The sequence below is a fragment of the Lagopus muta genome, chromosome 1 (assembly GCF_023343835.1).
Source record: "Lagopus muta isolate bLagMut1 chromosome 1, bLagMut1 primary, whole genome shotgun sequence".
NCBI lineage: Eukaryota > Metazoa > Chordata > Aves > Galliformes > Phasianidae > Lagopus > Lagopus muta.
In genome coordinates, this window is record NC_064433.1 from 130,895,772 (window position 1) to 130,921,270 (window position 25,499).

Below are 25,499 nucleotides of genomic sequence, written 5' to 3' on the forward strand. Positions count from 1 at the left end.
AAGACTTAAAAAGCATTCTTAAAAACACCATAAAACAAAGTAGCCAAACAAGTAGTGTGTCACCTGTAAATATTTAAAATGTGGACAAAATTATATACCTGGATAATAAAATCCTGTAATGTCTGATCTTGCAATCACTTTCTGGTTTTTGAGAGTCACAAATACTCTGCCCTTTCGTTGCTTTTTACACTTTGACTTCACAGTGTCTTCTTCAAGTCTCTGCAATTTGATACAGTTATTTTATTTTATTTTTTCTTTTTCCACAACAGCCAGTCAGCCCAAACCTACCCTTTGGAATCAACTAAAATTTAGGGAATATAATGCACTGAACTCTGTTACCATTCACAGAATAGCTATAAAAAGAACACTGTGTATTAGCGGAAGCACTGATGGATAAGATTACCTTTGCGTTTTCACTGTTAAATCTCATTTGATACAATCACAATAATATCTGTATTTTAAGTGTTTAGGAAGAGATTTACCTTGATGAATCACGGCTGTGGCTGTCATTTTTGTAGGAAAACATTTAGAAAGTTGGACAATTCAGATTCAAGCATGAGGTAAGGAAAACTCTACTTATCTTTATTCCCAGTAAGGTATGTCTTCAGAGTAAACTTACCTTTAAGTTTAAAAGTAAACTTTTTTTAACTTATTTTTTTTATTTATGTCTACAAAGGCACATTTGATTTTGATACTTGGTTTGCCCTTTTGGTACTTGGTTTGCCCTAAATAACAAGCAGTAATGATGTAAAAGATAGGAAAAGCTTTTGCTAATTCATCTGCTCTGTTTTAATATAAGTATCACAAAATTATCACATTTTTTCCCCATCTCTCACCCTCCCCCCCAAAAAAAAAAAGTCAAAAAAAAATCACAAAAGATCCTAAAAAAAAAATCCCCCAAATAAGCAGCACACACACAAAGGAGGACATATTGTAAATGGGAGATGTGTCGTTTCTTTCCACTTTACTCTTTACCCCTACAGAATGCTAATTATAGCACCACTTCTGTTTTTCCAGCTCAGCCTAAAACGAAAGCCCTTCAGAGCACTTAGCTTCTGCTTGAACCTGGCAAAGGCTGATTTGACTGCAAAGACTTACAGTTCCACAGACACAACAAGGTCTTTGGGTAAACCATTTACTTCACTCTAAAGGGACAGCTGGTGCTGAATATTTATTTTAAACTAATTTGTAATGCTTGACTACTAACTTGGGCAACCTCCAGCGGCCCTCTTTAACTCAAGTGCTAAAGAGTGCATGAGCACCCGCAGTGAAGGCTCCAAGCAGTGCCGAATCCAGGTGGCTCAGGAAATCTGAAGCCAAACCCATCCTTCTTACTAGCACACAGCCTTTAGGTAGCGGTGTGACTGACCCAGGCACTCCCAGAGTGCCTATTTCAGGAATATCATTGTCCAGGATTGCTGTTGCAAATTTTTTCACCTGAATGACTGGAATTTCCACTCTGCTTAGCTCTGCTTCTGATGAAAGAAATGCATCAAACCACACGGGGTAAAGCCAACTTTGTTTTCTATGGCCAAAATCTGCTGTATTTTAAAATTCTCTTTCAAATACATGAGTTTTTGCACCTTCCTACTGTAGCTGAGAGTGGACAGGCTTCGTGGCTGAAACTTTGGCAATACACAGGTGAAATACCTCCAGGACCAAAAAACCACTGCTCATTGCACAGTGGCAATGAGGCCTTTCTGTGTAGACCGCAATCCAGTTTCATGAAAGAGCCTAACTTTTTGTAGCTACACTTTTTTGTCTGTTCAACAGATTACGCCATTGATGACAATGGAAAATTTGACCAGACATTTCTAGGTAATTAGGAAAATTAGTTGTAACTTTCTTCTTGTTGTGCTACTTGGGATGCTCGTTTTACCTCGTCTCCATAAAGAGGCATCAGAAGAAAGACAGGAGATGCCAAGATGTTTAGGAAGCATATGAAATGTAGAAGAAGTGTCAACAGCTCCTTAAACAGCATGGAAGAATGAGAAGTGTAAGGAGTAGGACACCAGGAAATAAAAGAAACTGCCAACAGAGAAACAGAATTTCCATTCTTGTAAACAATCAAGTATCCGCTATAAATATTTCACTAGGAATGATTAAATCAATCAGATCTGAAACACATTTTTTCAGAAAGAATGGAATCAGTGAGGTCCCTTTCTACCCAAATAAACATGCTTTGCAGAGCACATTATGCTTATTAACCACTTCAGATTATTTTTATCACGTGGGTCACAAGCAAGCATTAGCCTTACGAATCCAGGCTTATCTTGTGGGAATCACAGTACTTTTAAAAGTGCCTCCTTAGTTAGTTAGAGTGGATCCTTTGCAAGGGATTCAACTTTATTTGTTTGCAGAAATGGACGTCCATATGCAGAAACATTAGTTTTTACTATGAGGAGTGCAACGGTCACATTATAGCTTAGGGACTGGAATACTTTCCATGAAATTGTGCTGGCCATTAACAGGACGCACAAAACTGACCTGGAAGCTATTTTTGAAAATCAGTAATACCAGAAGACCTGAAGTGGTCTAATTGAGAAGCAGAGGATCTTGAACATGTCTCTTACCAGGTGAAACATCATGCTGTAAACAGCTTTATAATTCAGCAATAAAAACAATAAGAAATGGCAGCTGACCTTTATGCCTGTCAAGTTCAATATAGAAGCCAGATAACATATCTAATGCCAAAGCTGTTACTTATTACAGCATAGTAAATGATACATTCCTCATTTTTAAATGAATGCAAAGTGCCAGATTGAACAGGAAGATTTTGGTCAACGTACACTTTAATCTGTACATAAAGAAATAGCTGTTAATAAAGAAATAAATACTGAGTAAACTAAGATACAGTCTGCAATTGGCCCTCCAATTAGGCAATCATCAATTTTCAGCATTTTATATGTTGCCTGATAATAACTGTGTTTATGGCCTTGTGCAGATGGATGTCAGCCTCTCTGAACAAAGCATTGCCATAGCCTCCCTGTCAGACAGAAACAAACAGAGCATCCTGAACACAGCTTCCTGCGAAGGTCAGAGCACAGAGGGAGGATAACCAGAACATTAATTCAGTTGTAGGCTTAAACAGAAAGCTCCCATAGCAAGGACATCCAAAAAGGATTACTGATTCTTTTAGGAACTTGTGAAGGTAATTAGGTACACTCAAAAGCTAAAAACTAAGATGTTTTGAGTTTAGTAAAAAAAAAAAAGAGAAATCTGCCTTGTTGATAACTGGATTTTTCTTCTCTCTCATAATGGTAGTTCTCACCCAGTGTCATATCTGCTATTTTGTCACAGTAATGTAATGTATTTCAGCTGGCAGATTACTTTCTAACCCATTTTGTAGACAGAAATTACACTTGGAGAAGCTTTTGGCAGCATTTTAAAAAGGCTCCACAGTTTTTTGCTGGTTTTTTAATCTTCTTTTTTTTTTGCCACATAAACAGAATTCTAATTACATCTGCATTTCTGCCTCTCACTCTTAAAGCTTTTCAGTTGCAGATTAGCAATTACTGAAGATGAAGCTCTGATTAAGCTCCTAAAGCAGGTTGACTCAGGATAAGAGATTGCACAGTGTTAATCACTTCATGTCTAAGAGCACACGTTGGTGTTTCAAGGCAACACTAAAAGTACAGAGTCAACAAATGACAAATGAAAATATTTCTGCTACTTTTGTATTGGGGCATTATATGGCAAAGATAAATCAACAATTAAGATAACCATGCAGGCAGTGTAATATTTTCAGATGAATGTAATGTGAATCACCTTCTGTTTTCTAAAGACATTGAGATGTTTTCAAACATACACTCTTAGTGGAATAAATTCTCCAAAATGACCAAAAATGAAATGCAATCCTTCCCTTTATCATTTATTTTCAGACATGGACTGTATTATTGTAACATATTCTTGTCAATTTAATATAATTTTTTAAATAATTTATGCTTGTAAAAACCACAGCTCATCGCAAAAACTATTGTTGATGTCAATGAAAAGAAGGGTATATTTCAGTCACGAAATGTCAGATAAGAGATTGCTTTTTTAAATACTGGCACTACATTTCTGTGCATAGCATACTGTGCATGACCTCCTAGGTAGCACATAGCGATACTTGGCATAATTCACAAGTCATGGTAAATTCCAATTGTATGTACCTGTTCTCTGCTTCAAAGTCACACTGTAGTGTAGTACTGGGCTCATTGCAATTTCATCTAACCTAATTCCTCACATTGATGCATGCGTGTATGTATATATATATGTATGTAGATACATCCCTATGCACATACATCAGGGCAATAAGGAACTGTTATCATTGTTTGATCATGATTTCCATATGTAACCATAGGACTTTTTTCAAAATTCATGGTATCTATGTGTATGGGAACTGCTGAGTCACGGCCTGAACCTCTGATTGATCACCTGAGGTGAGCCATGAGTCAGCCAGAGGAGCACAGGTGAAGGCAATTCACCTGTGCTGCCGGAAGGGGTGGAACCAGGCTCCACCCCTCCTAGACCTACTTAAGAGCTGGCTACCAGAGGGGAAGGATCTCTTCTGGAGATCACCTCTCTTGGTGTTTTCTGGTGAGCTCAGCTGAAGGGTAAGCTCTTCCACTTATTCTCTTTTGTGATCATTGTCTACTTTGCCTAATTCTCTTGATTATATTGTGATTACAACATCTTGATATCTGTTGATTATACAATTATATTGTGATTATAGCATCTTGATTATACACTATGCCAACCTTGCATTCAAGCTTTGTCAAAGAAAACTCCCTCACTCAGTAATATAAAACAATGAAAAAGAAAAGGAATGTACTAATGTGAGTTTTACGATGATTTCTCTATTTGTTTTTACTCATCTTCCTTTAGAGGCTAAAACGTTTGAGAGATTTTCTTCCTTAGTAACTTCCTAGCAACCTTATTTTAATATTATCAGAGTACAACTCTAACCAGAAAGCTGTTCTGCAGAGCAGCAGCACTTCCAGTGAAGTCCTTTTTGATGGAGGTTTTAGATGTAAGTAAAAGTTGAAACCAAGTAAGAGATGGTTTGAATTTTTCAGAAGTACTCTGAATTTTAAAGCATTGAGCGTACAAAAATCTTACCACTGGGGAATGACAAACTGTTCCTTTAAACTTAAAGGAATGTTCTTGACTTCCCTGAAAGTTCACTCACTCTTTAGTGAAGCCAAAACTCAGCACAGAAGATTGTGAATTTTTCAGATCAAGAGTAAGGTTTTAAGCATTCTCTGGGATTTTAACAGCACACACATATATTCCTGTTTATAAAAGTTATTATGCAACGTAATTTAAAGGTAAAAGCATAATATAGACTCAATCCTTTTTTCAAAATTACCCTGAAAATGATAACAGGAGAATCCAGCATTTTAATCTATGCTTCCTGAACATATATTTCACAACAGAAAAGTCTAATTGAAAAGTATGCTCAGTGTACTTAGGCTGCACACTTCCCAGAACGCACAATAAAATAACGTTCTTAATATTTGTTGCTCCAAGCATTCCCATGGGCATTTCATTACATCTCTCAATAGCATTCCACATAAAACCTGAGGTTCAGCTGGGGGATGTATACATAAGATTAATCAAACTTCTCACATTTCAGTCAGTTTTCAAGTACTTGGTCTACTTTCTGCTAATGTGTTAAAGGAAGGGAGAGAGGCCTCTGGCTTGCCAAAAGTAGGTGTTCACTTCTGGATGTGATCAACAGCTCTCCAGATGCTGTCAGTTCCATTCACAACAATGTGAGATTAGCTACCTGTAGATGCCTATGTTTTAAGGACAGCTAAACTTCTATGTCTGCGTACTGAGCTAAATCTCATCCCTTCTCTTTCAAACTAAAGATATCACAGATTGCAATAAAGAGTTGGTATCACAAGATCTTTTATCCCTGTTTATCTGACATTAATTCAACCACAAGCCCTGCATCATAATTGCTTTTCATATATCTCTGCTGCCCTTGCAGGGGAGATAATGATGTTTTACTCAAAGACTCTGGATTTCTATGGTGCTTTCAGCTGCAGAACTCTCAGTTCCCTGGAACTTCCAAAGAGCCATGAAAACTTGCACTCTACCTGCTTACCTGCTTTCTGTGTTTCACAGAACCGGGCCAAACAACCAGCCTGTAAACTGTTGACACTTCCTCTACCCATTTTTATAGCATCACCCTAAATGCCAAATGGATGAGGTATTAGCACAGAACTAAATTATTGCAGAAGTACATACTGAAGAGGAATATCTGGGGAAAAAAAAAAAAACTATGTCCTTCCAATCTGTACCTTTTTACTTTTGCTGATGTGTGATTTTGAGCTCTTCTCAGTTTCCTTTTTGACAGCTTCCTGAAGATCAGAGGCTTGCTGCATGTATGTTAACGCTGCCAGTATCTCATCTTCTAACAGTATTACGTCTTCATAGGAAATTGGCCATCCCAGATTCTCTAAAGCCTCCAACAAAGCTTCCTTATGCTGCATGTATTGAACTGGCCCATCCTCTTCAAATCTCAATAAATAAATAAATATATGAATAATTATCCATGGGATAAAATTTTATTTTGGCAATACTTCACAAATTTACATTCAAACTTTAAATGCAGAATAAGACACAAAAGTAATGCAATCTATGCTGTGCATGCCACAAATTCTTCTATTTCATCCAGATGAGTTTAGCTAAACAACTGCACCTGCCTTAATGATATCTCATAGAAAAACATCTATAGAGCAATTCAAGTGGCTGAGTATTTGATGCCAAATTTAGCTTCCCTAGAATGTCTTAGGCACCAGTAAGTAACTTAATGATATGATGCAGAAATCACGGAAATCCTTGCTCCTTCTAGAGCAGCAGGTAGGACAAAGTAGCAAACACTGAGATAGTCTAAAATGGCACCAGATCCCTATTTAAGTCCTGACTTGCCACATCAGTCTTGACTGATGACATCAAGAGAGAACCTGCTGCTTGTTCCTCTCAGTACTGCTCTGCTCACTTTATGATCAGAAGTTTGCTTCCATGCAGGCTTTAGGTAACGTTTTTGTCCACTACACTGAAGAACCACATTGAAGCTGCACACTCAAAGCAACTGTACATGAAAATCTGAAGAAGATACAGTCATTCTGTTGATGAACAAACACACTAAACTTCCAAAACGCAGCACAGGTAGAATCTGTAATTGGAAGTGAGATACTTCCATATAGAACTGAAGCTATTAGAGTCACTATTCTGGCTCTTCTTTACAGCTGTGCCACCATTTAAAATGTGAAATCTACATGTATTTATGCATCTGTCTTATCAACACATACAATCATGGTGATGCCTACTGCATTGCCCTATTCCTTCTCACTGTTCCTCTCGCTACTCCTGTAGGAAATGATTTGTAATGAAATTATACTGGCTGGTACAGTTATTTATTTAGATTGTGCTCTCTATTAACTGAATCCTTTATTCGTCTAGAATCAATGTCTAGTTAAATTATTGGATCTCCTGAACTGAATTTCTCACATACTTTGTACACAATCGCATTATTACTTCTCCACTAAATACAAATTTCTCTGGTAGCACGTGATAACCATTCAGTACCTGTGAATGAACTAGGGGGTCCTCAACCAATTCTTTGAGGACTCCTTTGACCAAGTTCGTACACCTTATTACCCCCTCTCCACAGTTTCCTAAGGATTTTGGAAGGATTTTGTCATGATTTTATCATATATAAACATGATCATTTAAATAACAAATCTGGAAGAGAAATAGATCGAGTATTTCAACTTTAATGCACCAACATTAACAAACTTACTATGCTGCTCAAGCAACAGACTTTGCTAGATTTCTTTATTTCTTTAATATACACGATTGCTCATATCTTACCCACAATAAAATATTTTTGGCACCACCTTGTCAACTATACACTGTTTGAATTAACAAACAGCTATTCCCTCTATTAGATGTTATGCTGTTCTTTTGTTTAATAGGCTTCATTTCCTCTCTGCACCAGACTGGTTTTTTTAGCCAAAATAGTTCTCCTTGTTGATGACAGAACTGTGTATTTTTGTTCATGAGCCCAAGAATTTTTAAAAGCTTTCTGGTGTTTACCCCCATTTTTCTGCCTGAAATATTTCCCACCCATTCCATTTTCATTATTTGATTTTCCCTTTATTTTGTGAAGTAGACAGACCTTCACTGATGTCAGTTCCATTTTCACAGTCTTTGGTTTTCTAAACTAATAGAGAGGAAAAAGCCAGTTACCGTATACAAACCTTTGTTGTGATGTACCACAGCGGCCCACTTCTGTAAGGGCAGTAACTAAAAATGTAACTTACAAACCAGCCACTGAGGTGCTTTTTACTGGATGAGAGAAGATGTAACGCGATGCCCAAGGCCCTGCCACTTCACACTGGTTAACAATCGACCAGTTCAAAAGGAACGCAAGTCATTTCCTCTAAAAACAACCAGTGCTGCAAGAAGGTGATGCAGAATTTAATATTACTACACACCACACATATATTCTTGAAACAAAGGTACAGGCATGGAACATCTGAAGATAAAACAAGACGGTTGCAGAAATATGATAAAAAGAAGTGTCGTGTGTTTATGATCAGCCTGTCAGAGGTAAGTTAGAGAACCAAAGGGTGATAGCTTACTTGTCTCTTTCCTCCTGAGATAGTGCTCTCCAGATAAGTAGATTTAGGCGCCTATTAAAGAAAGCAAAGCAGTTTTTTTGAGGGAATGCAGTTCTTTGTGCATCTGATGATGTGAAAACAGCAAACAAATACAGTTTCTTAAATGATCTGCAATGATTTGTATCCCAAGAGCACTGCATCATCAAATTCTATACTTAGCACTCAGCCACGAAATTATCAGCTGAAAGAGATGGGAAAACAGCATATTCCATCAAGTAGCAATGTGACTGTTTCAGGCTCATGGAAGGATTAGTGGCAAACACTATTGCTTCCTGCCAGGATTTTGTATGGGTGGTTAAATTCAGAGCCAGCAAGCCAAATCAAATCCTAGGACTGATTAAATGCTGGTTAAATTCTTCCAATTAAACAGTTTAAGAAAACTGTAGTCTACAGACACATGGAGAGCAGTGCTAATTGCTTTTCTTCTGCTAAGATAAACCCTTAGTTGGGCCATTCATGTTTTTACTTCATTAAATTCAGGCTACAGAACAATTACTGACCATCAAACAGATGTGATTATCCCAAAGCAATGGAGACCACTAAACCTTCTGCTTTTGCTTTTTAGACATTAATCATAAACTCTTATTAGACCATCTAGCTCAGAGTTTTCTTTCTTATCAGCTAAAACAATTAAGTCATCGCTCATTTACTTCACTTCACACTACAGAAATAAAGCTCTACAGATGATCCTAATTGCTGTAATTACAGAAAAACAAACTCCCTTTGGGAATAAAAGAACAGACTCAGTGTTAGAAAAAAAATCAGATAACAGTCATTAGACTTTTAAAAAACTTGCTAGTTTTACTGTTCCATGTGAAAAAGGCCATTAGCACAAATTATGAACATGAATTTCTTGTTGGCTAATTGTATCTACTAGAAGCCAAACCCAAGCACTTTTAGAATGCAAATCACTTAGCTGGTTCACAATCTGCAGTCTCAGCATGCTCCACTGACTATTTCATGCTTCTAAATGTGCACACTCACATAACCACTTCATTTATAAAAGCCTCTGGCTATAAAAGACCACGCATGTTTTGAAGCTCTCAGCCTGTTTCATCTTCAGTACTGGATTTTTCCTTTGTCAGAGCGAGAAATATTTGCCCTTGCCACTTCTCTACTTCTTAAATTGAAGCTAAGGTCAATCTATGTATGGGAAAGATATTGTCATGCTTGCTTCTGTTCTTGAAACCTGCATGCCCTGACATGTTGTCTCAACTGCAGGTGTCAGAATAAATCTGTGACTAGTCACTACTCATATTGAACACTACTCATACTACTCAGCTGAATTGCAGCCTTTTAAAAATGAATTATTGGAAAAGTAATTTTGAATTTACAGAAAAATGAATTTGTCTGGGTTGCTGTTTCACATGTAGCATATTAGAAACAATGAGTCTTGTTTATATTATAAATGATCTTTTATTGTGTATACATGTGATTCATTGAGCTCTGAGGGCAAACACGTTAACTGCACTTTCAGTCCCCAAACTTGAGGGAGGGATAGTACTGTGAAAATGCTTTTCCTCAGGAAAAGATGGTCTGTATTTAAACAGAAAACATCTATTTTTTCCTTCAAAATTGAAGTCAATAAATATTAAATATTCAATGGCAGAGAACAGCAATGAAAATTTGAAAATTCTTCCAAAGTTGTTGTCAAAAATATACTACTTGCCCACCCTCCTGCCAAAGTGAGTGTCAAATCCTGACTTCTCTGCATTCATCAGACTGATAATAACAGCACTGTCTCCGTAACAGAGCAACAACAGATTTTTCCACACTGAATACCATTAATATTAGATGTAGCAAGAAGCATCTACGAATCATAATTCTCCATTTTTACTGCAAAAAAACATATGCATTTAGCAATCAGAAGTGGGAATGAAAAACAGGGATATTACATGCTTAAAAAGAAACTGGCGTTATCTACTGTGGTTTTCTAATTATTCTTCATTTTGCCTAAAGAAAATAAATAGTTCTCTTACATGTTGATGGTTGATTAAAGTTTGTCAACATGTGGAATTACCAACATCAAGCAAACAGTGTGTGTGCAAGTATCCACTATGTAAGAAAAATTTGATTTTAGACTGCAAATAGGATACACTTCTTATGAGTACACTTGCCTTTCGAAGAATTTAATTGCTTGTTCCAACTTCTCTTTATAGGCATCAAGATTCACTGCCTGAGGATTAATTAGTGTGATCTGCTTCTTGTCATTGCTCAGATGGGCCAATGATAGTATCTGTGGTACAGTAAAAGAAAGAGACATCATTTATCATACAACTTTTCCTCCATCAGAACAACAGAACGCCCATAGATCCAAGGGTCTAAGGATCAGAATGGACAGAAGGAACATGGGAAGGCCGCAGAAAGAAAGCTCTGAGCGCTCTGAAGGAACGGTGACTGAACATCAGGAAGAAATGCCTGAATTAACGTATTTTCAGACTGGTAATGTCATGTTGTGAAGTGATACAATCCTTTCACACAGAAGTTGCAAATCAATTATTGCAGGACGAGGTAAATCACAATTAGTACTAATTAGAATCATAGAATCACAAGGTTGGAAACGACCTATAAGATCATCCAGTCCAACCATCTCCTCATCACCATTGCCACCACAAGCACTAAACCATCTCTCGTAGCTCCTCATCCAGACGCCTCTTGAACACTGCCAGGGACAGCGACTCCACCACCTCCCTGGGCAGCCATTCCAGTGCCTGACCACCCTTTGAGAGAAAAACTTCTTCCTTATGTCCAACCTAAACCTCCTCTGATACAACTTGCAGCCATTACCCTGTGTCCCGCTCGTTGCCTGGGAGAAGAGGCCAAACCCCTCTTCACCACAGCCTCCCTTCAGGAGGTTGTAGAGTTAATTCTAGATAAACCAGTACTCTTAAAAAACTCACTCTAATCATGAAAAGGATATAAGCACATCTATATTATGAGTGTATTTCAGATTGTACTGCTTTAAAACAACACTCTTGTACTTACTAGCATCTAATTCTAGCAGATACATATAATAATTTATGCAATGTACATTTCAGAGTACTTAGTACTCTTATCCTGGAGGACTGTGTTTTCTAAGGAATTAAAAAATCAAAGCCAGAGAGAGATTTTTGGCTACATTGATCACTGATCACCAAAAAGAGAACAAGGTGGATATCACTCACTGAAACTTGTCTTAATTGACCACAGTAGGCTTAGGAAATGAATGAGCTTGGTCAGAACCAGGAACCTCCATCTCTCTCAAAGCTCACAACATATCATCCTCATAAGGCAAATTCACTACTTTAGTACATCTTAAAAAGACAGAGAAAAGGATGGAAAAGGATGACAGAAAGGAAGAAAGATGCCTTCCCATCTCTCAGTTCAAAGTCCCATTGTCCTTCAGTCTTTTTCATTGCTTAGCAGTTCCAATAAGAAAAGCATTTATTTACCAGTGTTATGATGATTATTATGAAGAGAAAAAATATAAGGAAATAGAGAAGGCAGAGAATGCTGCTCTCCCCAAAACTGTCTTCAGAACATGTGGCTGAACGGTAAGCTTCTCCAAGTGTAATGTCAGAAAGATGGATGAGGTTAAATAGAACTAAAACCACTGTTGGGAGGGACAAGGCAAGCAATCAGAAAATAAAATAGTAACAAGACTGCTATAAGCAATAACAAAAAGCACTTTTCAGTGTTTTTCTGTGCATTTGTGCAAGTTTGAATCATCACAACCTAGCTGGATTCCAAATAACTTCTGAAGAACCGTTTTTTCCAGCAAGTGTGACTTCCATTCCCTATTTGCAGCTGGTTGTTGAGCTGCAAATCTCTCTTCCAGAAGATATCTGATTTATAAATCTCTGTCATTTCACTGCCAGCCCACATCAAAACTCCACGCGTTGGATTAATTTTAAAATCACTTAGAAGCTAAGATTAATGGGAACATGCCAGTGAAACAGACAGATGAGGCAACTCTCTGCTCGCAACTGTTAGCTATGCAGTCTGGCTACCTCTCATTTCCAGGTGAAGTTTGAAAGATGGAAGGCAAGGAACTGAAAGCACAGGCCTTATACTGCCCTGGTTATTGTTTGCTATGTTACCCCAACTAAGTTTACAAAAATTCAGCAGGGATTCACCATGCAGAAGCCCTCTGTCCCAATCCCATAACAAATTCCCAGAGCTATGCCAGGTACAAAAAGCATTACTTATTTACATATTTAATACATTTTGGAAAAGCTCCAAATAGATTGTGGTGGACAGACAAATATAAACAGATTCTTATAATATTAGAGAATAAAACTGGAACTGAGTGTGTTCCTAGCAAACAGTAAATTTGAAATACTAAGCATTCTTTCAGAGAATGGAAACTGTTCACAAAGTCAACTGAAATTTGACAGATTCAGCTGAAAAAAAAATGACAAGGAGGCTTTTTTAGTGCCAAAATATATTGTTATTTTCTAAATTAAGTACTTTCATATCAAAGGAAGTCGCGTGTTTCAGAACAGCTTTCATTTCAAAACAGAAAATTTGAAATTCTAAGGACAAAACTAAATAACTCTAGAAAAAAATTTCTCATTTTAGGCTGATAAGAAGATTTCTTGTTCTGGCTGGGTTTGAACATGACTATTTTGGTTAAAGCACTGAGTCAGAAATTCACAACTTGAAAAGCTGTACTGGAGATGCCACAATCTGAAACATAGATGGTTCTGTAGCAAAGGTTTACTTCAGAACTACTATAATGTAATTTAGAAAGGTCTCCAAACAGATTTATTTTTTTCAGGATACAAATTCGATAGATACTTTAACAGCTCAACCTCTGAAAAATTTCAGGTGAAACTAAAAGGTCCCATACAATTGAAAGAATAGGTTAGCCTCTTGTTAATGAATTGTTGTCATGGAAACCATTTTACTTTCTTCAACTCCAAGGTGAGAAAACTGCTCACAGGTAGTCCATCATCACTGCTAGCAAAGGCTGAGGATAAAAACTGTATTATCCTCAGAAAAGCAGTCAAGAATGTCTGCATTCCACAGCAAGAACACTAAGATCTCAGAAGAATGAATGCAAAATTGTCCATACATTTATGATCCTCAATGGAGTTTTGCAGCTGGGATAACCGAGATAATTCTTGGACTGGCATAAATGACCTCCAGAAGTCCCTTCCTAAACCATTCTGTGATTCTTAAGTCATCTATCAGTGTCTCCTGTTCAAGCTCTTTAGTTCATCTCAGAACCTGTTTTTTGCTTTTCTTTAACATGCTGGCATGAGTCTTCCAGAAGAAAGGATTCCAGAGCTTACAGGCTCGACTGATGCCACCTTATTCACAACCTCAATTTGTTTTTTTTTAAACTTCCAAAAATGAAATATTTTCAAAGACCACAATTTGCAAAGATTAGTTTTGCAAATAGCAGTTCAAATGCAGCTCAGGATTATCTGGAGAGTATTCAAAGGAGTCTTCAATTAGAAACGTGGAAGAAAGAGCCCTACTTAGTAGCTGTATTCAGAAGAAAATAGAGAAAGACGTGACTGCTCAGAGATCAGTCATAAAATTATTTGAAAATCATACTGCTTTTTGTTTGGCATTTCACTTACAGGAGATTATTTTGTGCAGTTTTAACAATTGAATATGTGTGTTTGTTTTGTTTTTTTATTTAAAAAAAACAACAGCTATTTTCCATTCAAAATGGGAAAAGGCATATTTTGGAGTGTTTCTAATACAAAATTCACCTTCTTAATTGTTTACCAAAAAAGTCTTACACTTCAAAAAAACTCCTTAGAAAGATTAAGTTTGACTTAGTTTTACTGAAATCAAGGATCTGGTTCTGCTTCTACAATCCACATGCTGTTATAAAACATATAAAAATTCAGGTATGACCTGAATTCACAAACCAAATACAACAATTTTAAATTGTACATATGTATACATGTTGTAAATATTTTGCTTAGCTGTATATCACATCCTGTTCCAATATATCTTGTGTATTCGTAATTATTTAAACGAATGCTGTTCAGTTGTTTCTTTGAGTACTGTTTTAAAAAGTAGCTTTTGTCATTACTTAAAATGAGCTGCGATGTGTTCATCGAACTAATAGCATTCATAAGAATTAATGTAGAGAAACTTGATACAAAATGGATTTCCCTTAAAGGGAATAGCAACTACGTTTTTATAATACAGGATTCATCATGGATTTTGCACCTTCAGAATTCTTTACATCTATCAAATTTGGATTTTAATTACTGAATTCCAATGCTTTTTAAAAGGTCTTTAGAGTAGACTTGTAAAACATGGAAATGCACAAACCTACGTTTGTAGGTTTTGTGCACCTGCACATTATCCCAAACGACTTTATGGACCTAAAATACAGTACCCCAGTGAATTAATATGAATGAGAAGTGACTGTGACCTTCAAGAAATTGCTGAGGACCCGATGGCTGCACACTGCCATCAACTGGTATCTGTGAAAGAAAAATACATAGCTCTAAAACTTAAAGAGTACAGTCTGCATGAAATAGTATTGAGTTTTTTGTTCTTCCTTGTAGATGAATGAATATTACACTAAGCATTTAGTTCACTTCGGCCATTTATGAGGAGCACTAGACAATGCAATTATGAAACGTATGGAAGTGAGTAAAAAAGAAAAAAAAATCCTTTTAAAAGCAGTACCAGGGTTTATTTTTGCTTTGAAATAACATAAAAGCTTTACCTCATCAAATACTTTCGAAAGTACATGCTTGTCCAGAACTGGGATGTATTTAGTGCCATGAGGGACAGCTGTAGGAGCTAAGGCATCCATGATGGTGAGCCGCCTAGCAACAAGGCCGTGAGTCTTTAACCAAAGGGCTGAAGAGATATCTAGAGAACTAGAAACAAGAGACTGTAAGGCAAAGGTAGAAGTGCACCTGAGAAGTTTGAATTCTCTGGAGAAAAATATAAAATACAAATTTTGTGACGTGGCTACATATGCAAACACATACCTTTTAGATGTTCTTCTCACAGTTTTCTGCATTTCCGTATCTGAAACAAAACATTTGCATTGCATTATTTTACAGTATTTGAGCACATGAAAGCATACATCCACATGCTAACTGAGGAATAATCTAATTTACCTACTCGAGCCTACTTGTAGTGTCATAAGGAATACACAGTAACATCTATTTCAGTTGCTAAATTAATCAATGAAAATAATGTTTCCTCTGTTCCTCAGTACTTGATGAGTAGTAAGAGCATTACTATATGCCTCATGTATTTTAATTAATTAATGAGAAATCCTATAAAGTAGATGGTGAATAATTTAATTTTAAAGGAGGATTTGGAATTTTGTGTTTATTTATTTCCTGTAACTCAAAAGAAAGACTGATGTTACAGTCTATTCAGCAGTTCAAGATGTAATACAAAGTACTATCACCAAAGAAACGAGCAGGAAAAGATAATTTAATATATACTGCTATGAAAATCTGTACGTGTATCTGAAGTACTAAAAAAAAGGCTGAAAATGAAACAGTGAAATGTAAAAAGTCAAACATCTTTAAATATTATAGGTGAGGTTTTAGAACAACTTACAAGATCAATCATAAAGTTCAGAGCTCCATGAATGACGCAGAGGAATAAAGACTATCTGAATATGTACACAAGCCTGCATATTTAAGGGATTGGAAGTCTATATAATCACCATTCCGAGAGACATGCTTTTTGCCCAAATGTATTAACACAAGATCAAACTCCTTCTATATTGCTACCAAACTGTCACCACTGGTTGTTCTAGCCCCATATATAGTACTAAATGAAGAATTACTGTATCACAACAATATATTAATGTGCCATGACAAGAGACTCTCAAGAACTATTTACCCCATTGATAAGAAGTCACTGTGATCTCCTATCAGCAATCTAACATGCAGTGCCATTACAGCTGACACATACTGTGGACATAACTAAGCTGCTGTAAACCTGCTTTGGCATTGATAGGAGTATGGCTGCAATTGTAAGGATCTTGTTACAATATCCTCTTGTGTGTCCAGCTCTGGTTCTTCTGCTGAGCTTTGGCTCTCACTGTGGGTATACACAGTGTTTTCTCGAAAGAGGCACTATTCATTCCAAACATATCAGGAGAAATGTTATCAGCTGCCCTACCCAGAGCTTCCTGTTGTGAAAACCTGCCCTTCAAAACAGTTGTGCACTTCACACTCTTGCTGACAGAAAAGCTCTTTTTTTCAGGAGATCCTTTTCCCTCTGGGCTTTCTTCCCTTGATTTCTCTCCGTGGCTCAGGATTCGCAGCAGACTTGTCTTTGTTTGCTCTGCAGGTGTTGAAAGGGAAAGAAAGGAACAGCAAGCTTGTTTGTCAAATACATGCTGGGGATTTTTGAGTTCCTTGTTGGTATCCAGTCCCAATTTTTAAAGAACTACACAAGACCTCAAACACAACATTGCTTCAGTGCTAGTTTGTACTTTCCCAAGGATGAATTTTCTTCAAATCAACCAGGAAAACCTAATTCAGAATGACTTACAAAAATTACATCAAAGAAAAAGTGTTACAAGTGTAATAAGCAAAAACATTACTGCAAGTAGTGTTGTTCACCAGTGAAACATCAACCAGCTTCTTATTCTCACCAATTATGTGTTTACTTGGTATGAAAAGAATTAAGGGTTTAATACATTAAAGAACTGCTTACAGTGATTTCAAAATGTTCCGTCAACATTGTTTAATCTTTCATTGTGGAGAATATGATGAAACATAAATAAACAGACATTTGTCTGAGTTAAGTGAGTAAGCACTTAAAAGGAACTTGGGAGGGAGGTCAGACTGCGACAGGACAAGGGGGGATGGCTTAATCTAAAAGAAGGGAGATTTTGATTAGGTATTAGGAGGAAATTCTTCACCCAGAGAGCGGTGAGGTGCTGGCACAGCTGCCCAGAGAAGCTGTGGTGCCCCATCCTTGGAGGTGCTCAAGGCCAGGTTGGATGGGGCTCTGGGCAGCCTGAGCTGATGGGGGGCAGCCCTGCCCATGGCAGGGGTTGGGGCTGGGCAGGCTGTGAGGTCCCTTCCAACCCAAACCATTCTGTGATTCTATGAGTGAGAAGCAGAAATTATGAAAAGTTAGCTAGAATTTCAGAAAGATGGCTATTTAAAGGCTTTATCTGTTTCTCCAGCAAGGGATGGTTTCTTCTATTATAAACAACTATTGTCAAATTAGTGAATTAATTCTACAAAAACTACAGTTTATTTTAGTCATACCTGCAAATAATGCTTTCTTCCTTCGGACAGAACTCTCACCATTGGCTTGCCAGACATATCCAGTACGCCGACGTGGGCCCAGCACTGGCTCTTGCAAAGCACAGCACAGCCTGCTGCAAAGGTTAGTACTCAACTCTTCCACATGTTCAGTCACTGAAGACAAAGTACGTGTTGGCTTCCGATTACTGACAAAAAGAAGAAAGAAGCAGTAAATCATTCCAAGCATATGATACCACTGGTTTAGAAAACATTAAGGTGAAGACTTCAAAAAGTATAAACACACATTTCAGATGTTTCCAAGAGCGCAAAATATTTTCTCTATTATCCTAGTTTGCATTTCAAAGGGGAGCTCAAAGCAGGTTAAAATACTGTTAGTTTTTTGAACTATTTAGAAGTTGTTCTTGAGTCTATTTAAAAGATCTTTGTTAGCTTTACCCTCACACACAATTTTAATAAGGTCAGAGTGTTCTGTAGTAGCCACTTTGAATTCTGGGGGAAAGAGCAGACTTACTGTCAGCAGTGGCAGTAACTGACATGTATAAATATGTCAGTAAATGTATGTGCATATAAATACACACACACATCCCAGCAGTAGTAAAAAGTAAAGAATGGAAATTCTAAAACATCTACATTTTCATACTGAGAGCCTACCTTACCTTCTATACATATTAAATTATTACATAGGACACTCCACTTTGGATTTACTTTACTTATCTTTTAATAACATCATTTTAGCACACTGCTTTTAACAGATTCCTGTCTTAAAAATCTGATTACATAGTTTTTGTCTTTGTACTGTTACTGCACAGATGAATGAGGTACCAGGCAATCTCTTCCCTCCTTTTTATTAATGCTGCTCTCCTATAGAGATTATAATTAACTTTATGTTTGAATCCATGTCTGTCTTTGCTCCCCAGATGGAAATCATCATAGTCAGCCACGCTGAAAACTTTGCCACAGTGGCCTAGGAGTCTGACTCCAATACGCTGTAGAAGAACCTCTGTTTGAAATGTCATTCTTGGCACCATAAGACGTTCAACAAGGTCTTTGACTGATGCTGAACAGCAAACTATTTTCAGTGAGAAGACCTTTATCTCTCGATAAAAAGCAGAGATAACATACAGAAATGCAACATAAGATCAAAAATACGACAAAGTAAGCTGAATTTTACCCATCATGATTGCCAACAAAGCTCTCCTTTAAACAAATACATTTGTACATAATTTCTGTTTCAGTTAGCGTATTCCACTGAGTGACATTCTAGTCATAAAGCACCAAGTCAACCTATGGACAATAATTTTTATCAGTTGCCTAGGCTGAAGGGAACATCTTTACCAGAAACAATAAAATATTTTCATCTATTTGTATCAATTATTCCATTCCACTATATCAGTTATTCCATATTCTCTTCAAGTTGGATTCAATGATCTTGAAGAATCCCTTCCAACTCAGAATGATCTGTGATCCTATAATTTGAAACTACCTACTATTTTATTACCATTTCAGGAATTACAGTATTAATACATATTTCCAAATTTTTCTTTTCCATTAGTGTAACTGTTCCTTAAAAAAAAAAAAACACAATCTTTTTCTTTAAAGAGGACAGTATCAGAGGTTACTTAAGACAATGGCAAAGGAGAAACTTAGCATATAGTTCCTATCTCCTGTTAGCGTCATGGCAGTATGAAGACATACTTATTCTCTGTCTTATTTTCTTCTTTACAAAGGTCCATCATCAGACATTCAGCATGAAAAGTCTTTATTTTCTCTAGGTCTTTTTCTCCCTGTTGAATCTCTTGTTTTAACAGGCGTATATCTTCACACTGTCAAAGAGAAAATCGAATGTTTTATTACAAATACTTCCAAACAGGTTTCATTACTGAACTGAACTGAAACTATGTAAGCTTTGATAATAATTTTGAGTAATCATGAAATTACAGAATCACAGAATGGCCTGGGTTGAAAAGGACCACAGTGATCATCCAGTTTCAACCCCCCTGCTATGTGCAGGGTCGCAACCAGCAGACCAGGCTGCCCAGAGCCACATCCAGCCTGGCCTTCAGTGCCTGCAGGGATGGGGCATCCACAGCCTCCTTGGGCAACCTGTTCCAGTGCATCACCATCCTCCATGTGAAAAACTTCCTCCTAATATCTAACCTGAACCTCCTCTGTCTCAGTTTAAAACAATTCCCCTTTGTTCTATCACTATCTGCCCTTGTAAACTGCTGTTCCCCCCCCTGTTTATATGTTCCCTTCAAGTACTGGAAGGCTGCAATGAGGTCTCCCCAGAGCCTTCTCTTCTGCAAGCTAAACAATCCCAGTTCCCTCAACTTTTCCTCATAGGAAAGGTGCCATTCTGTGAAAACCCAGGCCATTCTGTGATTGTATGAAGAGTCAAGCATTTTAAATACTCACATCACTAGACGTTGCAGCACCTAGATCAGTTGAATAAACATTGTAATAATGAAACCGTCCACCTGTTCTAGTAGAGAGTTCATACAAAAATTTATTAGCTTCTGTATCATCACAGTTGAAGGATACAGTATGAATGGGAATTTTAGGGTGATCCTTGACTTGAGCCAAAATTGTTTGAGAGGGCTGAAAAACAAACAAAAAAGTATGAAACAGATGGCATCTAAAAGTGAATTTAACATAATAAGGAGAATTTGTATAAATTTAATCAGCAATACTGTTGTTTAGACACTGATAAGTATGGGTGGTTAAAAATATGCATTTTGCATGGATTGATTGTTTCATAATTTTATGAAATAAGCTAATTTAAATCCTAAATTGAAACACTGACAGTGTGTTAGGGCACAGGATACTCTAATTGAACAAAAATTAAATTATAATCAGTACATTTTGTTTCTTAAGTCCAAAAGTAAATTATTAAAGCAAAGGAAAGTAAGCTACTACATTGGTGTTTATTATCACTGTATGTATATCACTGGATAAAAATGTCTGATATTTTGGTTAAGCTGATGTATTTCAATGACAGGTTGATTCAATAGCAGAAAACAGAGATGGAGAAATAAGGAAAGCTTGCTTTCCTCTTCCAATAAAGATATAAAAATTATGTGAGAAAGTATAAGATCATGTATGGACTATGCTGAAGGATCACCAGATTCTTCAAGAAAGAAATTATTGACTCATTCTCTAACTTCTGATAATATTATGGCTCTTCAAACACTGTCATAAATCTTGATAGATTTGGCTTTTTCATGAGATTTCCAATATATTTGCTTGCTGAACTTTAATAATGAAAGTAATCTTGGTCATTTTGCACTTTCCCTCTAAAAAAAAAATGTCATAAAATCCACTATTAAATAGATTTTAAAAGTATTAATTAATTATTGTCTTCAGAAAAATATTTAATGCAGAATCTAGGTGTATGTTAAGCCTAATTACTCATTAATAAAATATGAATATATGCTCCTAGCTTGCAGAAGTGCCTAACAATGCAGATTTTTTTCAGTTACAAATCGGTTTTAATGTGTGACAGCCAATAACAATCAACCTGCCTGCAGAAAATACCAAAACTTAAACATGAAGTTAAAAACAACACTCTAAGATATATATTAAAGTATCTCATCTGCTAATTTAAATCAAGTTAATGTTTTGATGTTCAAATCGCTTTGAAGACCTCCCTCCTGGGCCATCTTCCTTTTATCAAGAAAAGCAGAGCAAGAAGAAATGTGATCTTTTAATACTTTTCTATCAAGGTATTATTTCTGCAATATGCTTCAGTAATTAATTTTATATGCCTTGCAGCCCAGTTGTTTATCTGAATAGTCAGGATTTTGCTTCATATCTGCCATTTAAACAAAGGTAGCTTTTCATTAGTAAAAATTTTTGAAATAATGCTTTCTGTGTGCTGGGTAGTTTCAATATTTAATTGCAACCATATAATAGAACCAACGTTGTTCTTTTTTTTTATTTTTGATTCCTGGGAGATTTGCCCTACACAGGTTTTAACACAAATCCTAAGTTTAGATGTCAAGATCCAATCTTCATGTTTAGTCAATAACCATATCCTTAAGACAGCTAGTTAGAAAGGTCTACGTTATCATGCATCAAAGACTGGACCTTGGGAGAGCTCTAACCAAAGCCCTTCTCAAACAGCACATATCTCAAAAACAATTTTGAAATATTATGACAACCTCCAAGAGACTCTGCTCTGCAGGTGTGACATTCATCTCACACGGTTTGCTTCAGTTTTCTGACACTACCAGTGTAGCACCACACCACTGCATTTTCTGTTTTCCCATTTCAAAATTACCTGGTCAGGTCTCCCATCAGTCAAGAGATAAATAGCTTGAGTGTCAGTATCAGCAAAAGCAACCTGGAGAGCTCTGAGTGTATTTGTGGAACTTCCAACCTAACAACCAAAAAGAAACAGACAAAGAAGCAGTTATAAATTCTACCTCTCTGTTCTTAAATTCATGATGACAGTGTACCGATTCAAGGGGTATTCTGGAACTGAAATTAGCAATAACATGGTAAAAATGCTTACTTTATCAAAGTAAGTATCAACATAGTATAATTGGCACCAAATTGGTATTCCATAATTGTGCAAAAATATGAAATGCTGAGTAACAGCAATATGAACTGTAGGAGGAAATGTAATAACTAAAAATACAGGGTAAAGCAATAATGAGATACCTAAAATGTTTATGTTTGAGTAATTTGTCATTCTCTTACGAAGAGTTCATGATCTCTTTTTTCTTTTTAGAGAAAATGCAACTCTACATTTACAGAAATGCATTTCACAGCTTAAAGGAACCAAAAAACTACAACTCATCTCTTCAGATTTCTACTTTTCAAACACTGAATGTACAAGCACTCCACATTTAAGGGAAAGTTAAGGTTTTGTCAGAGTGGAAAACCGTTCCACCGAATCATAGTCTTATTCTTTTAAAGCAAAATCCCTAAAAGAGAGTTTTGTGCTAACGTAACACTGAGCATCAGTCTTGACAGCAGTGAGGACTGTAGTTGTGTAAGTGAGAAGAGATCCAGGATCCACGAATTTGATGCGTTACATAAGATAAAAATAAATTACTAATGTCATGCATGTTAAATTATGTTAAGAAGTTAAATTATTTCTTCAGTCCTATTAATTGTGTTAAAATTACTCCCAGTTCATCCCTCTAGCAAACAGTTTTACTAGAATGGGCAGAGAAGGTAAAGCAGACAAAGTGAAATAGGAGGTACTTTCTGGAGGTTACTCAATGTCTACATCAAAACATACGTCCCAGGTGAAATGACAGCTCAGATGCTTTATCATCCTTTTTACTAATCCATAGAAAAATCTTAACAGCACCTACCTACATGGAATACTTAGTCTGAACCATTTTCTTTGTGTTAAACATACCTAATATTTCCAATGTTTTAGCAGGCATTATAAAATTCAAGGCACACGATACCTGTAATTATGTATAAATTGCCCATCCTGGCTAATGATAGATGCCTTGGAACTTATTTGCAGCGTAACTACTACTACTATATCATGGGAAAGAAAGGTGGATGCTGATGATACAAAAGAAAAGACTATGTACATTATGATAAAAGCTGTTAGGTTTCTTAGTAACTACTCTTACAAATACACACTGTGTATATTGGTGTTTTAAAAATGTTGATGTGCTTCAATTGTGTTTATAAACACCATCCAGATTTTAAATATTATTAATTTCAAAGAGATTTTTAAATTTAACAGTTAGTCTCTGTTAATAGCTCAGCTTCTTCATTCAACATGCTGGGACCAAATTGTATAAAACATGATCAAAGGATCTGCTCTGGTTAATATTCCAGAGTGATATTCTGTTCATTTAGCTTCCCTGTCAGGACAGCTATCTGACCTTTTTAAAGATTGTACTGCTTTAAACAGACTAAAAGGTCAGCAGCAGATGCCATTCACCCTGAATCATTCCCCTCTTGTATTATTCCCTGTGCTTTTCAGATGTCTACATCTGAACACTTAAAAGGAAATTTATAACCAACAATTCACAAATTTGGCCAGCAGCAGTGAAAAAGGCCATTCCCAAATGTATATAAAAGATGATGTCAAATTACACTAGTTCAAAGTCTTATGAAACCTGCATGATGCAGTGCTGTGGTATTTGGCTTCAACAGAGCCAACTTTTTAAGTCTGAAGATAGGCAGTATAATTAAGTTTACCAGGTTTAGCTATAAGTATTCAGCAACTCCGCAGAGAGACCACACCAATACTTTCTCCTCTCCGTGCATTTGTCTACTCACACTTTCTGAGAATACAAGCTTATTTTTACTTGCTTTGTAGTCTCAGACTTTCTATGCATCTTCCTCAATTCCCTCATCCTCAGGAACTCCATAATTAAGTCTGAGGAAGGGCTGTATATTGTGTAAACACAAGTGCTGCGTGTTAGAAAACTTAACATTGGATATATTTGTACTTCCACCTGACTGATTCGCAGTCCTCTGCTGGAAACATTGCTGTCAACATTTGACACATTATGTGCTCCTGGTGCTGCTGACAGATGCAGTCAGCCTGGTGCCTGACTGGGGCTGAGTACAAGCATTTCAGCTCTATTTCAGGGAAAATTCCTCAGTTTTTGACCAATGTCAGAAAAAGAGTATTGGGCAGACAGAGAGATGTTTGGTCTAAATTTCTTTGCTCTCATGTTCCTCTGCTCAAAGTCAGCTGTCTGTCTTTGCACCAAAAGGGACTAGACATGCTCCTGCAGATTACGAGCACAGCTGGCAGTTTCCTGTATCAGCTCTGAGCTGTGAGTCTGTCAGTTCCAGCCCTCATAGAGGCAGCATGCCCACAGCAGGAGTGACAAGTTTAGAACCAGGATCTGAGCACTGTCATCGTTCATGAAGAAATCAAATTGGCTGGTGTTGTAGCTATTAAATGCAGTAGGCTGTAAGTGGAATTAATACAATCTTAAAAACAAGCCCACAGTTAAAGGATAATACCTTTATTAAATAATAGCTTGTACTCAGATCTACTGAAGTCTATTTATCATCTGTAAATTCCCAGCTTATTCACATAAAATACCTTGTGAATCCAAAATTACCCCAACCATATGGAAGACACAAATATAACTTTGTACAAACATGCTGCATGGTAATTAGCTTCCATGTTACCTCAAGCCCTTTTATCCAAAGCCAAGCATCTTGCAAATTCTCCTCATTAACTTCAGCAAGTTTCTCTTGCCACGCTACTGCTTGGGAACTAAATTTCACAAAATTAAATCTCTTTTTGTGTCTCAATTGTTCCTGCAAGAGACAAAATCTAAGTTTTACTCAGTGTTGAAAGAAAGAAGACTTGTATCTTGAAATACTGATCAGCAAGACCTCTTTTAACTCATATATAGCTGATTATATCATTACAATAAAGTATGGTAATACTTAGTTGTGGCATATAGACACAAAGAGACAGACAGACAATAGATGATTTCTGCCTGCAGTTATGAAGATAACTTGAACTTCTACATTTAAGTCTCCATTTACTCATATTTATCAACTATTTGAACAGCAAATGCCTAAGAGGGAAAGAGAGGGCAAGGAAAACAGGTATGAACATCGGAATAAGGAAAATATTATGACAGCTTAACAAAGTAAAATG

The 25,499-nt window shown here is 36.6% G+C and overlaps 1 protein-coding gene across 1 annotated transcript in view; it reads right to left on the reverse strand.

Annotated features, from left to right (window-relative positions):
• Window positions 1-25,499, reverse strand: part of VWA3B (von Willebrand factor A domain containing 3B) — a 68,603-nt gene that overhangs the window by 11,272 nt on the left and 31,832 nt on the right. Inside the window, exons 13-24 of the mRNA XM_048962125.1 lie at window positions 25,019-25,150; window positions 22,173-22,271; window positions 20,309-20,491; window positions 19,589-19,716; window positions 17,894-18,078; window positions 16,791-16,955; window positions 15,635-15,674; window positions 15,364-15,520; window positions 10,799-10,917; window positions 8,643-8,693; window positions 6,294-6,513; window positions 99-219 (exon numbers count right to left, since the gene is read on the reverse strand). Coding sequence (XP_048818082.1) covers window positions 99-219; window positions 6,294-6,513; window positions 8,643-8,693; window positions 10,799-10,917; window positions 15,364-15,520; window positions 15,635-15,674; window positions 16,791-16,955; window positions 17,894-18,078; window positions 19,589-19,716; window positions 20,309-20,491; window positions 22,173-22,271; window positions 25,019-25,150 — 1,600 coding nt within the window. The remainder of the gene's footprint in view (window positions 1-98; window positions 220-6,293; window positions 6,514-8,642; window positions 8,694-10,798; window positions 10,918-15,363; window positions 15,521-15,634; window positions 15,675-16,790; window positions 16,956-17,893; window positions 18,079-19,588; window positions 19,717-20,308; window positions 20,492-22,172; window positions 22,272-25,018; window positions 25,151-25,499) is intronic.